The sequence below is a fragment of the Octopus bimaculoides genome, chromosome 6 (assembly GCF_046866305.1).
Source record: "Octopus bimaculoides isolate indiv1 chromosome 6, ASM4686630v1, whole genome shotgun sequence".
NCBI classification, from domain to species: domain Eukaryota; kingdom Metazoa; phylum Mollusca; class Cephalopoda; order Octopoda; family Octopodidae; genus Octopus; species Octopus bimaculoides.
In genome coordinates, this window is record NC_142933.1 from 84,007,149 (window position 1) to 84,024,553 (window position 17,405).

Below are 17,405 nucleotides of genomic sequence, written 5' to 3' on the forward strand. Positions count from 1 at the left end.
TGAAGACTGCTAGAAAGCAGGAAAGTATACTAGTCCTAATATATTTAATATTCAATATTTCATATATTCAATAAGACATTCAATACTTCATTTCATTTCACTATATATATTATATATTCCATATATTCTATTTTCCACATTAATTTTATAAGAATATAAATAAAGCGTAAAAAACAGAGTTGGAATTCTTTTGAATAATATATATGTATATATATACATGTATGTATGTATATATGGTGTATACATATATATTCATAAATATATATATATATATATATATATATATATATATATATATATATATATATATATATATATATACACTCACACACACACCTCTAGCATAAAGTGATTACTCATCTTCGGTTTTGCCTGTATATTTTTCATACTCAATCAGGCATAGTTTTGCAAAATTCGTTCATGCTATAAATTGTAACAGCGTTCTTGTTACAGTTCTAGGTTTTGGGGCTCTGTATTAGAGCGTCGTAAAGCTTCAGACTTTTGTATGCTCAGCACCTCTGTTTAGAGATTTAAGCTATGTGCACTGACACAAGTGACGAGTTTACTTAAGGTAGTCGAACGTAATACTTTAGTGTAACGAATAGCACATTGTTATAACTGGCTGTGTTGTTTTGTGACGTTTGTGGAACCTTTTTGCATGTAGTATATTTGTGTAAGGGATAGACATGCAGAGATAATGAAATGAAAGAATTCGTGATGGTGAGATTTCTTCATATGTACTGTGTAGATTTTGGAGGAAAAAAAACACAGACAGTAAAACAATGTTTTTTGTTTTTTTATTCTAGAATAAAAATAAATAATCTCGCGACAGAGCTTCAGAGTGGAAGTTGTTTTTACAGGTGTGGGTGTTTTATCTGCTGGATATACAGTGTTGTGATACAATATCGTGAAGTAAATGCATTAGAATATTATCTGTCATTTCATTTGATCCGACACCAGATCTTTGTTGCTTACACAGGCAGGCAGAAAATATCGCTAAACACCTGTGATATGTCTGGAAGCAACATTTTGTAAGAGAGTAATGCGTCAGACACACGTCGTTTAAAAATACAGCATAATTAAAACACATAAGCTTTCTACTGTTAATGTTCAGAAAGACACGTGCTTCTAATTTTAAAAAAAAACTGATTTAAAATTCTATCACGTTGTAGCTATTGAATGTACTCATAGATTGTTTAAATTGATTTCACACTTATTGACTCTTAATATGAGCTGGAGGTTAATTATCTGTAAGTGAAGAAATTCCCCCCCTCTCTCTGCCCCCCTCTCTGTCCCTCTCTTTCTCTCTCTCTCTCTCTCTCTCTCTCTCTCTCTTACCCTCTTACTCCATTTTTGACACACAACTCTCTCAGGCCATTTCCTGTTCTTTCTCATTCAAGCTATTTTGTAATGCTGGTGGCAAAAGGTCTCACTCTATCATTGTCCTTCTGTTTCACCTTCCTCCCTGTCCCGCGCCTCCGTTCCTCCCAATCTTCTCTCTTTCATTCGCTCTCTACTTCCTCATCTCTTCCCCCATCTCCTCACTTCTACCCCTTTCTCTTTACCCTTCCGCTGCTTGTCTCTGAACACATTTGCTCCCAATTGTTATGTCGTGAATTGCATAATGCTGCGTTTATCACTGTAACACTCTTACGTTGTCAATGGCGACGAGAGACAACGCAGAAACCCTCTTCAAACTACGTGATCTCATCGCCACATTGACATAAAGGCCTTGCATGAAAGAAACTTCTATTCAACCAAATCAACTTCAATTATTCCCAAACAATTTATCCTCAGAGTTAGCTCCTGCATTCAACAAACTTCTCAATCTTCCTTCCCCTCTCTACCTCTCTCAACCTGTCTGTGTTTCCTGGAATATCATTCGATATTTGGAAAGGTGTTTAGTATGTCACAATAGCCCTGGGGGTACGCCCTCTGACTCAGCCCAATATTGATAGGTCGGTCTTCCTTCTATCATCTCAAAATCATTAATAACCATCTTCTTCAATATAGTGAATTTGCTTTTCTGCTTCATGACAACAGCTGTGGCTTTAATAAAGATAGGTGTATTAGACAATTACTTTTCTATGTTCCTAACCACTGTGTAGTCATCCTAGAGCAATTTGAATAGTATAACATTCAACAAAAAACCTGCCTCACTAAAATTGTTTTTTCTTCCTTTAAAACCATAAAATACGTCTTGGGCCCCAAATTCTTAACTGTGTACAACCGTAATGGATTACTGCCCTTACACTTTTTCTACGTCTGAGACAGTGGTGTTATAAAACATAAAAGCATCCACGACTGCATCAAGATAAGGCCACACAGCTGTCTTTTCACTCGTTTTCTTTTTCTGCTACAACTACATTGGCATCAACTCCTTGGAGATGGTTACAGTTGTGACACTCCCAATGAAATATCTTGCTTCAATCATTTAGTTTCCTCTCTTCCTCAACAATGGTGTATCTAGCATAACACTACTTATCATTCAGGTCCTACACTAACCGATTCTTCACTTTTTCCGTCCGATGACGATTTTCCTCTGTGGATGTTATTTTTTCCACTTATAGCTGTTCAGGAACATTGTTGTTGACGTTTTAGGGATGTTATACTCACAGACCATTCCTTATTCTACATAATCAAATGTATATATATATATATATATATATATATATATATATATATATATAGAGAGAGAGAGAGAGAGAGAGAGAGAGAGAGAGAGAGAGGCTGTGTGGTAAGAAGTTTGCTTTCCAACCTCATGGTTCTGGGTTCAGTCCCACTACATGGCACCTTGGGCAAGTGTCTCCTAGTATGGCCTTGGCCCGACCAAAGCCTTGAGAGTGGATTTGGTAGACGGAAGCTGAAAGAAACCTGTCGTATATATGTGAGTGTGTGTGTTTGTCTTTCTCTCTATGTTTGTCCCACCCCATCGCCGCCTGACAACCGGTGTTGGTGTTTTTAAGTCCCCATAACTGGGCCGTACACTTAAAAAAATTCTCCTGGATTCGATCTGTTCGACTATATACTCCTGAAGGTGGTGCTTCAGTATGGCCTCAGTTACATAACTGAAACAAGTAAAAGAATAAAAGACAAAAAACACAATGTATATATGTGACCATTACATGCACAATGTTTAGATCGAACACTTGCACAGAAACACATACCAACACACAAAGAGACACTAACACAGGTCCAAATACATGCCAACAAACCACGACACACACGAGCAGACAATTTGAACATCGGATCTGTGGATTGCAGACTTTTGTCATGTAGAGTTGTGATGCTGTGACCCACATATTTGATTCGCGTATGAAACTGTTACTGAATTAACGTACAGTGGTAACTCCTGAACATGGAAAACTATTCAAAATATGGAGATAATATCTGCGAACAATAAGAAGAAGAGAAAGAGGGAGGAAAAGAAGAAGAACAACATCAGCAACAACAACAATAATATTAATACGCTATTTAGAGAGCAAATATCCCGATTTCTTCACAATTTGGAATAATTCAGAAATATTTATAAAACTGAATTCGGAAAACATTCAAGTTGTTGGAAACCTTATTGCGTATACTAAATAGATTGAAGTAATTATGCCATTAGCAGCGAGTTTTTTTCAAATTATCCAGCTTTCCGCTATAAGGCAGCTAAATGAACTGAAGATTTGAGCAGCTGTGAACATTCCATTTTGTTATATGGGAATCAATTTTCTATATTCAACGGAATACTAACAAGTCCTTGATTATTTTCTATAGGTGATGGAGACTGAATAGGCAAAGATTGTGTGTTGCCGTGCAGTATTTTATAGATGAATATACGAGCAAAAAATGTAATTAAAACAAGAAACAAAAACGCAATAAAAAAAATACAAATTAAGCATGTTTCTTATTTTCCATTAAACTTGTATATCAGATTTCAGTGAATTCTGTTTTCATTTTCACCAGAAGTAGTAAATTTTTTGAATATTTTATTGAGCGTCTGATACAAGTAATAGCACACAATTAAATGAACAAGAATTTCTATGATATAAAAGAACGGATTCAAAAACAAATTTAACAAATGAGAATCAAACTTTCGCATTCAAATAACAAATTCAACTGGTACTGGGATACACATTCAAACGAACTACACAAATGCACACACACACACACACACACACACACACACACACACACACACATGTAGACGCATAGGTTTTACTTATATGACTCTGCATTTCCAATACAAATACTCAATGTTAAAATGTGGATTCTCGTCCACTTGTATGTTATTATCGGCGTTGTAATATTCTTGTCACCACTATTACGTTGTGGTGGTATTCCGCCTTTTATTATCTTTGACTCGCCTATCGTGCTATCGGTGATAGCTCCGCAAGATAATGACTTTGAAGCATCTACCTTGACGGTATCTCGAACTCGTATATATCTCGTAACTGACACTGACTCCAACTGAAGACTCGTACAACGACTCTACTGCTACTGACCTCCTACAACGACTGACTTTCTGACTTTATAATGGCTGACTCATACGACCTTCTCACGTGGGAAGGGGAGGACCATTTTCGCTGCAACACTCAACATAGCTGAAGATCATCTGGTAGGTAGTGCAGGGCTATTCAACAACATCAATGCTAGATGCAACTTTTTTTCTTCAGTTGTAACAGTTTATGGACGTCCGGATTTCGGAGCGTTCTTCACTAGATTTGTCTCCGCGAATTTGTCTGTTATTCTGTATAGTGATCTTCGTGAAGGCGTAAAATTCTGGAAAGTTTCTTCCCATTTTTCGCTTATGATTTCTGCTTTTTCAAACGTCTAGTAGTTTGTAAGACCCACATTCTCTCTTTATCTTCACGAAACCACGAAAAAGGGAAGAAGTAACTGCTAACGTACTTTAACCTCCCTGTATATGTGTTTGGTGTGTGTTTGTGTAAACAGGTGTATATATAAATATGTATTCATGTATATGTAAAGCCGATATTTTACTTAATTCTGAGACACTTTCAAAAGTTCATTTAGGAATGAACGTAAACATTTGTCTTGTAAGAATTATATTTTTTTAAACGTCATATATCTATCTATTTATTTATCTATCTATCTATCTATCTATCTATATATATATATATATATATATATATATATATATATATATATATATATATATATATATATATATATATAGATAGATAGATAGATAGATAGATAGATAGATAGATAGATAGATAGATAGATAGATAGATAGATAGACACACATATGGAAAATGTTTCTTCATGAAAAGAGAATACAATGTGATTTTTCATGTTTTACGTTTCATTACGAAGGAACTAAACATGTCAAAGATTACTATGAATTTGTTAGGTTTCTTATACACACATATAAATGTTCAAATATATATATGTTGATATATATTCATTGATGTATATATTCATTGATATTCCTCATAAAACATTTTGCCACCTACTTTATTTTTAAATATGTTTTGCAACTTTCACTTCAACAATCATTTGTTACGGTTTCACTTAATGTCATCACCAATCAAATTGTTAATTTGATTTATTTAATATCATCATAGAAACAAAACTATATATCTACTTGGATTTTAGCCGTAAATGTTCAATTATATATTTCAAGCTCATAAAGTGATACTTATGTTACATAGAGTATATGTCTAGACCATTCAATGAATGCAATATTTTTGATATATCATCATAGGTTTTTATTCTTTTATTGTTTTATTTGAATATGCTAATGATTAAAAATAGTTTCATTGATAAGATTTTTCTCTACCAGATGAAAAGCAAGACAGAGAAATAAATTTTTAAGATTTAAACATTTAACTCTGATGAAGATGTACAAATTGAGGTTTCTTCATAATGTTTGTTTTTGACGTTTCATAAGGAGGGAAGGCATTGTCCATTGCTCTTTTACAGGACCGCTGAGATTGTTCGGAGAGAGAGACGGGGGGGAGGGTGTGTATGTGGGAGAGAGAGAGAGTGAGAGCGGTCGGTCGTGAGGAAGGTATTATTTAAAGTGGAACCTACTGCGATTGCTTGCAACAGAATTAATCCCGCCAAAAGTTTCCAGGCAGCAATTTTAAATCGGTTGATCGTTTAAATATTTTAAACCTGGTGAGATTTGATTTCAAGACGCAAAAATAAGGAACAAACACTACAAGACGTTGGTGCTAACGTTCTTACACCTTTTCTAACCCGCTCACTTAGATTCGTACTTTTATAACGACGACAGCGAAAGAATGTAAGGCGAAGTCGATTTCGTGAAATTTGAACACAGGGCTTAGAAAGTTGGATCATGTATGGCAGGCTATTCGATCCGATGCTCTTGTGATTTTGACAATAATTAGTTTTATATCGTTTCCAAGGTATTTGATATCGGTTTCAAATTTTGGCACAAGGCCAGCAAGTTCGGGGCAGGGGATAAATCAATTACATCGATCTCGGAGTTCCATTAGTACTTAGTTTATCGTAATCTAAAGGTTGAAAGGCAAAATCAAGCTCGGTGGAAGTACGTAAAAACGGACAAAACGCTACTAAACACTTTACCAGGCATTCTACCGACTTTGCAAGCTCACCGACCTCTTTAAGAGATTTAATATAAACACATAACAGTGCTGGAGAAACATTTACATCAGATGGGATCGTTTAATAGCAGCATTTACAACAGATGGGATCGTTAAATGGTAGCTTTTGACGGGATCTCGACATTGAGAATAGCAATAACCAATATGATTATGAAAAAATGACCAACAAGAATTTTTTATCGAACTTTTCTCATAATCCGTAACCTCAGTTGTCTAAAGTGCCCACTAAATAATATGCACATAAAATTATGTTTTACTACCCAACTAAAATTCTAGACCTTGTGCACATCAGACTCTGAGATTTCAATTCCTCCTAGCATTGCGAGTCTAGGTTGATTCTTTCCACTATATTTAATTGTTTACTCTTTGAATTTGATTCTGTTAGCACTGAAAATCTTCTGTAGGTCTTTGGCATCACTTGTAATTTTAAAACAAGATAACCGAAAACATAAGGTGTTATCTTTGGCAAATCTATAAGCTCCTACATATTATCTATTCACTTTTAGATTCTTCTATTTTAGAATACTATATTATGTTAATTTCTATGTTATAGCACTTATCTTACGAACATGTCTGTATCTTACTTGGATATAAACGTACTGATGTTTTCCAAAAGTCTGCAAATTACAGACAATTATTTTTCTGTGAGAAAGACGTGAAAACTAGGGTTCATTGCACTAAAACATCAATTTTAAGCAAAATAACCACTGCATAGAAAAGTAGAGGTAGGTATTTAAAAAAATTACTAATTTCTTCATCATGAGTAGTTTCATTTTCTAATGAATCTTTGAAGGATACCAATATCAAGTAGAGTTTACAATTAATATTTGATAGTATGGTTTGGGTATAGGGGTTTATTGGTCAGTCGTTGGAGTGAATTAAAGAGGAATGGTAGCCTTCACGATGGATGATGAGAGGCCACCACCTCATACACAAGTTACTTGTCTTTGACGGATTATCATGCCTGAAATGCTATTCATTTCCTCGCCACTACAAAATTTATTACATTTTGTATACTGTTAGTAGTTTTTGTTTGCTGACTCAGACCATGATTGGTTTTCTAGGCTACCGTTGTTTCAAACTGATTTAAAAATTAAGGTATATATTTCACAATAGTGCCTTTCATTTACCCTCATCAAAAAATTATGCAACGTCAAATAAACTATATCTTTGGACAGGAACTGCGTCGCTGGATGTGTGTTTAAGAATTGTACAATACCAGCCAATACATATTAAATGTATTTCCTTTCATGAAATGTTCAGTGTTTGGAGATGTTTGTGTATTTAACAAATGACAACTAATGAAAGGTCAAATGACAGCGATCACAAATTAGTCTAAAGAATTATGTAAGTCTTTCTTTCCGATTTTCCAAGCATTTCATATATATTCGTCATTATTGTCAGCATCATCTGCAATACTTATTTCTTCAGAGTACATAAAATTTACATTTAAACCTGAGAAGTAACGTGTTCTTGCTTTGAACATGCTATTTCCTCCATTGATTCAGGCATCACATCGCTATTGTTTGTGAAATGAATAAAAAGGTTAGAAACGAAATCAATATCTGTTCGATTAGGATTGTATGCTAGTGAGTTGGTTTGAAATCACCTTCTGCCAGATTATTTTTATTTTTATTTATTTATTTATTATTATTTTTTTAGTAAAGAACACTCATCCAAATAAAACATTTATTACGTTTTCTCCTTTTCCTGTGAAATACACATTTAAATATCTTCGTACAATTGAGAATATGGTTGATATGTCCACGTTGTCAGATAGTAAATGCACTTATAGCGAAAGATGAACATATATAGTGGAAAGTTTCAGGTTAAAATCTATAAATATATATATTTGCTCTTCGATCGAACAATAAGTCGCATCTTTTTATGCTGAAGTGGAAAGTTTTTACATGAAATGCTTAAAATGGAAACAATTTGATGTAGTTGTCGAGAAATAACTTTTGCTAAGATATGCTAATCAGGGATCTATATCCATGTTTCTCTCAGGATGAAATTATATTATTCAGAATCGTTAAGACATAACAATATCATGGAAATTATTATTTAAAGGAAATCAATACATTTCATTCAAATCACATATGTAGCGGGTTTTTTATTATTTTGCAATTCTTTCATTGCTATCAGACAGAGCAGACGTTACTATGTAGTTAATATTTTTTCTTCACAATCACAATACATATTGATTTTGATCCTATTAGGTGGCACTTTAAGCATGTTTTTTGCCTGAGTCTGAGATTGACTAATGCATTGTGAATGGGATTTCATAAACGTCTCTGCGCTTCTTCTATTAGAATGGCTCTAAGCATTCATGCGCAGGCTGGAAATGTTAAGGAAATACCACTTGAACGGTAAAACAAGTTGCTACTGGCAGACACGCAAAGGGACTGAACCCGGAACCATGTGGTTGGTAAGCAAGCTACTTACCACATAGCCACTCCTACGGCTATCTATGAACTATTTTCAAAATGTTTTATTTATTTATCTATTTATTTGACTGGCAGTACTACATATGCCCGTTGCTTGTTGTCTGATCGATGTTAACGCAATGAGTATAACGGTAGTAGAGTTACTAGCAACTGAGCCACTCTAAGAAACATTCAGAATAATAAAAGGAAGCGCTTGAAATGTTTGATGACAAGACATTCCCTCTCGGGAAATAGTATTCAAGTAACGCATAAATAGTATGTTGAGGGTAGCGTGGCAGTCTCTTCTCAGCAATAATTTATCTAAAATGTGGTTGTACGAAATTAGCGCGACTAAATTGGCTTACTCCAACTATGCAACAGTAGATTGGCTACACGATCGTAAAGTTGAATTTTACGTTTTGATGGATCAGCGTATGCCGGTTGAGTATCGGGAATCCGGTTCCTCGAAATCATCTCCAGAAGTCTCGTTTATTTTCATGATCCTTTATTCTTGTTAATTAGTTTTCCTATATTATCATTAAGCACGTGGATTTGATAATGTGTCGGATACTTCATCTTCAAATCAGAAGATCGACTGACAAGCCATGGAGTATATTGGAGTGTCTTTAAGGAAATTGTTTCATCTTTCTTTCTTCAAGCCCACTCATATGAAAATTAGTACTAGGGGCAGCTGGAGTGTAGCGCTGCTACGAATTCGCATCCTGTTGCCGGTGTAATCTTGTATTATGGATCGCATAAGAGCTTTTAAAAATCTGAATAAGTTTCGATCCTGTGAGATCTTAGGCTCGAGGCAGAGATACAGTCATTGATATTTACTGTTATAGATTACTATACGGCCTTATTACTGTTAATGTTATCATTTTACTCGTTGTAAACTCAACAGTTATTTTTATTTATTTTTTTTTTTTTGTCTTTCGTCTTTTTTAATGTCCACAATATTTTAAGCGCTGAAGATATGCAAAATTATTATTAGTGTCGTAAAATGTCATTATTATTTGAAAACTTTAACAGTGAAATAAAGTAGGCTCCTACGGGGGAAATGGAACAAGTATATACATCTACGTTTTAATTTTAGACATTTTTAAAACATTCTCTATGACCTTTTTTCGTCGAAAGCTTTCTCTTAATTTTACATTATCTGTTATATAAATGTTTTAAAAATTCATTTTTCAATCGCGTTTTCATATATATTTTAAGTAGAAATATGACGAAAATATACGTTATTATTTTCATTTTCATTGTTATCGTTGTTGTCGTTATCAGGACCAACATCATCATCATCATCATCTTCTATGATGTTTGTCTTTTAGGCAAATGCTATCGCAGTGCATTTTAACTTTTGATTTTTATGAAAATAAATTCTCTATGGAAAATGCTTATATTAAAATATTGGAAATACTCGTTTTAAAAATAGAGGGATTTGAAAGGTTTCGTAGCACAAAGTCGATACGCTGTGAACCATTGAAAACCACAAATTTATGTTGTTTATCTTCTGTTTCATGACAAGTATATTGCATTTCAAAAATAGAATTCCTGCTTTCTGCCCTTTTTAATTTTTTTTTTTGTCAAAATTTGAAACAATATTATAAACTACATAATACAGAAACTGATAAGAAACTGTCCACTTCAAAATTCACAACTTCTGTAATATTTCCAAAGCTAGAATTCTGCATTTACTGATTCTATACAACTTAAAGAAAGGAACATCGGATGCATATTTTCTTTTGCCAGAAGATTATGCCGTATAGTAACAGAAACTGTAGATCCCATATGAGTACCAGCGATGTGAGATTTCAAAACAACGATGTGGCTTCTGTATTCAATCCGGCAGACAGATTGCGAGGTAATCCCTTGTTCTAAAGAGCCGAGTCGTGAGTAAAATATATACTGAAAAAAAAAAAGAACATCCACCAATGGATATATGTATGCAAATATATGGGTGTTTGTTTTAAACAAGTATATATGACAGCCATTTGATTTAATTCGGTTATATATCTTCTGGTTGATTAGCCATTTCTCATCGTACTCAACAAATTACTAAGGAGATAGATATTACCATCTAAGAACACTTTAAAAGTTGTGCTCTAGAGCGACCGCAGTCCCAATGAAATAACCATTAAAAAATAAAACGTCTGGGTACTAATTTACAGCTGAAGTTCTATATTACATTGATGATTTTGTTAGTATTTAAGATTTTTAATTATATTTTTCTGTTGGGTGGGATTTGTGTTTGAACATGTACAATAGTACACATAACAAAAGGAAAAATTAGAAACTTTTCCCTTCCAAACTTAGTGAAAACTAGCAATAAATAACAACAGAACGAAACTCATATTGACAGAAATTTATCCTTGAATGTACGACCTGCACTCATTCACCCGCTGATTTAATTTTGACACGCTTCCAAGTCTTATGTATATATGTGAATTTCTTTTCACACCTTTCTCAGATTTCCAAGACAAAAGAGTTCAGACCAGGAAATTAATTCACATCTAGTAGTGGAAGCAAGTAAACAATGGAAAAATATCGAGGCCTCCTTCTTCAAGGTAGAGAGATAAGAATGTAACCAATTCTTATTAGATCCTTATCTCTCCCCTCTGGAGCAGGAGGCATATATAAGTATACATATAGGTGTGTGTGTGGGTGTGCATGCATGTGTTTCACGCGAATGTGTTTGAGCATATACATATATAGCATATGCGTATTTGGACGTATATATGAATATAATTGTGCGCGTATGGGTATGTGTACGTGTGTTTCACGCGAGCGTGAGTGAGTATATGCATATAGGCATATGTACGTGGGTGTGCATGCGCGCCTGTGTATGTATGTACATCCCCGCATATGCAGATTCGTGTTTTTTCCCTTTATTTAACGGTCATTTTAAAAGCATTTTTGTCTTAATAACCGATGAGATGCCAGAGCAGATTTCCGCACCGACATCCGAGACTCGGAGTCTTACGATGGCAACCGAATAATTGTCACATTTTATATTACAGATAAATTCCTCTATTTACATAATATCGAGGTTTCATTCATGTATTCGCCATACTATTACTACTAGTATATACATACATACATATATATATATATATATATATATATATATATATATATATATATATATATATAGACACAGAGAGAGGGAGATAGATAGATAGATAGATAGATAGATAGATAGATAGAAAGTTACTTGGATCTTGTTTGAATGAATGAATGTCTAAAATTAATTTGGTCTGGCGTTTCTTTTTGTTAACGTTTTAACAGCTAAAATTTTTCCGGGCGTTCAGTTAAAATTTCATTAATATGGATTACCTTGACAATGTTGTGTTCACATAAATTTTCGTACACATTAACATTAAGTTTAATTATATTATGTATTTGCGTGTGTGTACGACTATATATATATATATATATATATATATATATATATATATATATATATATATATATATATATAGAGAGAGAGAGAGAGAGAGAGAGAGAGAGAGAGAGAGAGAGAGAGAGAGAGAGAGAGAGAGAGATATGCAGGGCAGGGAATCGTCAATTAGTAATAAAATTAATAATTAACAATTTTGCCGGGTAGCTCAGTATGAAAAAACCTTTTCGGTAAATATCATTTATAATCATAAATATATAGGGATTGACAGTAACCTGCTTCTCCAACATACTGAGGATTCAGAAATAGCAGCCAAAGAACTACTGATTCCAAAACTACAAATTATTACTCTAAATTGATAGCGATATTTTGTTTTTTGTTCTGTGTGTATCAAAAATATCGCTATCAATTTAGAGTAATAATTTGTAGTTTTGGAATCAGTAGTTCTTTGGCTGCTATTTCTGAATTCTCAGTATGTTGGAGAAGCAGGTTACTGTCAATCCCTATATATATATATATATATATATATATATATACATACCTATGTATATGCTAATGCAACAATTGAAACAATTTTACTCTTTTACTCTTTTACTTGTTTCAGTCTTTTAGTCGAGCAAATCGACCCCAGGACTTATTCTTTAGAAGCCTAGTACTTATTCTATCGGTCTCTTTTGCCGAACCGCTAAGTTACGGGGACATAAACACACCAGCATCGGTTGTCAAGCGATGTTGGGGGGACAAACACAGACACACAAACACATACATACATATATATATATACATATATACGACGGGCTTCTTTCAGTTTCCGTCTACCAAATCCACTCACAAGGCTTTGGTCGGCCCGAGGCTATAGTAGAAGACACTTGCCCAAGATGCCACGCAGTGGGACTGAACCCGGGACCATGTGGTTGGTAAGCAAGCTACTTACCACACAGCCACTCCTACGCCAATTGTTGGATTTTTTAAGGTGTCATCTAAAATAAAGATATGATTTTCTTCGTACATATTATTGATTATATATATATACATGTGCATGCGTGTATATATGTGTATATGTGTGACGTGTGTATTTATATGTGTACATATACCAAATGTGAATGGAAAGTAATTGTAGATCGATAAGCCCGATATTTGAGGCAGTGGCCGGTCGATAAAGCTATACGGGTAAGCATACACTAAGTGTTAATATGTTATATTCCGTTTCAACATATAATTATACTTAAGAATATAGGATGAAATCAAGGGGAAAAAAAAGAACTAAATATTCAAATTGATCTTGAGGATATGACAATGCTGCGATGAAGATGGAAATATTTCGCATCGATCAAAATTTTAGTAAAGTTTTAAGTGTCCGATTTTAGTTTCAGTATATGATAACGTCTTTTGTTAGAAGTCTACACTAGTTATACTCTATAGAAAGAAAATAGATTCAAACTTGAAGTAATATAATACATAAAATGAGAATAATTATCAGGTTTTATCTTTGTATCTTAATATTGATTTTGTGAAATATTATCTCTCCCTCTCCATCATGTAAGTATTTTAGCGTTACATAATATAATATTCCAATAATTCTTTCATGAATATATAGGATATAGTAAGAGACAAACACATCGGCACGGTGTGAACTAAACCTTTAAATAATTACCAAGAAAATTGAAATTGCGTTTACAACGCGTAAATTTTATGGTGGAATTCCATCTTAATAAATACTATATTAATAATGCGTAAAGATCACGGCCCCGGTGCAAAGTTGTTCTGAGCAATTGAAAGGCGTTTTTCTGCAAAACTGAAGAACTGTAGGTTCAAAATGTCATACTAGAACAAGAAGGATAAATGCTACGCGAATGTTACAAATAAAGCAAGCGACTCGGACGGAGATGTTCAATTCATTTAAATTAGTAACAATGCACAATTAACTGGACGATGAAAATAATTTGAATGGACAGCCACAATTCAGTACAAGCGAAGCGATGTGAGAACAATACAGTATCCGAGTCACACAACTAGAGAAGAATTGAAGAGCGATGCGGAATTAGACATTTAAACAGGAAAGAAAATCGGTTAAAAGTTGTAATTCTATAAATACACCATAGCTTATATGTATGTATGTATGGGCATACACGCATCTATATGGATATAGATATACGCATGTGTGTGTGTATAAATACATAAATACATGCATATATATATATATACACACACACATATATACATATATATATATATATATATATATGTATATATATATATATATATATACATATATATATATATATATATATATATATATATATATATATATATGCATATATATATATATATATATATATATATATATATATATATATATATATATATATATATATATATATATATGTGTGTGTGTGTGTGTGTGTGTTTATATATACTTAGATAAACTTAGATAGTTTAGATAAACTTAGTTTATATACATATATATATACACGCATGTATCTATATTCATATAGATGTGTGCATGCCTATATATATAAATACACTCGTGCGTATATCTATATCCATAAAGAATGTACATATTAATGTCTTTGTATATATATAATACAGAACAATATTTTGTATGGACGGATACACGGATAAAATTACGTACATGTATATGTATATATACTCATTAAAATGCACACGCACACACTCTGAGCGCCATCTATATATCCGATGGCTTTCTTTCAGTTTCTGTCGAACAAATCTACCAGTAAGGATTTGGTCAGCCAGAAGTAATATTAGAATACTGTTGCCCAATATTCCACGCAACGGGAGACTGAATCCGGAGGCATGTAGTTGGGAGGCAAAGTTCTCACGACACGGCCACGCCCGAAAATCGTCGAAAGCCACTTAGGAATCAAGACATTACCTATAGCTCAAGTCAAAGTGAATGATAAAAAATATCTGGCCCACAGTTGCAAATCTCACCCAACAAATCATCTGCATCGGCACTTTCTCTCCTCCAACATCGTCCTGCGCATACGCTTTCATATTCCCATTGACTGTCAATGGACTTCTTCGAGCTTTGCTTCTAAGGGAACACGCCGTTTTTTAAATTTATTTTTAAACTAAAGATATACCATTTTTCACAAGTTGCATTCATTATGGCAACCACTCACCTCCATATGTCTTAGTTTGTCTAAAGGTTGCTGATACGCACTGAATATAAATTTTCAGTTACATGGAAGTCGTAAACTTGTGGCTACAAGACACTCGTTCAATGCACCGCGCAGTACGATCGAATTAGGAACTAAGTAGTTCTTAGTGAAAGCGTTGATCAACGGCTTTCCTTGTTTTGTATTAAACTTTAGAAAATTGGAATTAATATTGTTAATTGTATTATCAAAAATACTTCTGATAATAGACATATTTTTATATTAAGCTTATACATAATATGCAAGACTCTTTAGAGTATTCAAACATGACATGTGGTATTTCGTTGCAGCTCTTTACCATCTGAATTCAAATATCTTGTTCAGCTTTGTCGTTAATACTATCGAGTTGATAAATATCACGTCTATATATATTTCTTTTTAGCTTACAACGCTAACAAAAATAAGTGTTTTTATTGTTCTTTATACCTTTGCTAATGTAATTCAAATTTGCGTTTTCGTTTGTCAAATCGTGATAATGGTGGTTCCAATGAAATTTTTTACGGTTGGAATCAAATTAATTGAAGGCACAATCTTTAAATTGGCACAATCTTTAAATTATGGGGAAGAGTATTTTCCTGACAATCAGCACTGTTGAGTTCGGATCCATATGATGTCAAATTTACTTTTCATTATTTCAGGGTATATATATATATATATATATATATATATTCCCCAATGTATTAAACTGTTCCTTCGATAATCCTTCGATAATCCGAAGCATTTCTAAAACTTAATGTGTTTATAGAAGAAAGGCTTCATATCAAATATCTTAATATTTAATCGTAAGAAAATTGGGGGTGAAACTCTGGAATTCTGCCTCCAATTTGTGGCAGAATGCTTTTCAATTCGTCGCAATGTTTTTCAATACTAATACACAAGGCCGATGCCCCACACAAGAATATTGTATTCTTTGCTTCCTATCAAGATCATTTTCGTTAAATAGTGAGCATCTTGAAGAATATTCATTAGAGGATTTTCCTATGCTATGTTTTCCTATGCTTGTGAAACGCAAGCAACAGTTTATTATTTTGTTTAACATGAAACTTTGAAAATGAAAGTCAAAAGCCGGTTCTAAACCGAACGACAGTTTGAGTTACTCGAAATATAAATTTACGCGTTAAACAGATTTCTTTATGAATTACGTTTGTAAAAGTGCTGGGAATATTTAAGGAAGTCATGTTTCTATTAAAATCATTTGTACTGCATCACGACGTTTACCTCTGTACGATATCATGGTTACTTTTTGCAGACATTTCATTAAAATACATTGCCTCGGTTCATAATCTTTTTTTCTTCGTTCAATAAAAAAACATATTCTGAATTAAATAGACACATCACATTCTTGCATTAAAGCTGTGAATAAATTCACCATTAATCTTGACACGATATCCAATAGGTCTACTTGATCAGAACTAACCTGGAGCAAGACAACAACACCATCAACAACAACAACATCACGATACTCACAGTAATTATATGAATATAATAACAAAACGCTGATTCCGAAAAATTACTGCCTGCATCTAAGTCGTTACGATTGAAAGCCGTTTAACAATGAAAACGTAAGAGTGAATATGTAATGTATGTATGGGTAAATAAATGAACGAATTGAATTCATCGATCAATGAAAAGATATGTACCGCTTGAAGGATTTTTTGTGAAATTACTAACTTTTCTTATTTCTCTTTTCAGTGATCTTGACGACATAAATGCAGACTGCTTACATTTAGATATTTGGTGAGTAACATTGTAAATATAAAGTTATGCTTTTACGTTTTGCATTTTTTCAGTTTTTATT

The 17,405-nt window shown here is 33.4% G+C and overlaps 1 protein-coding gene across 3 annotated transcripts in view; it reads left to right on the top strand.

Moving 5' to 3' along the window:
• Positions 1 to 17,405, top strand: part of LOC106870527 (BAI1-associated protein 3) — a 1,021,331-nt gene that overhangs the window by 731,124 nt on the left and 272,802 nt on the right. For all 3 annotated transcript variants that reach the window (XM_052968680.2, XM_089354166.1, XM_052968681.2), the window contains one exon: positions 17,300 to 17,344. In XM_052968680.2, coding sequence (XP_052824640.1) covers positions 17,300 to 17,344 — 45 coding nt within the window. The remainder of the gene's footprint in view (positions 1 to 17,299; positions 17,345 to 17,405) is intronic.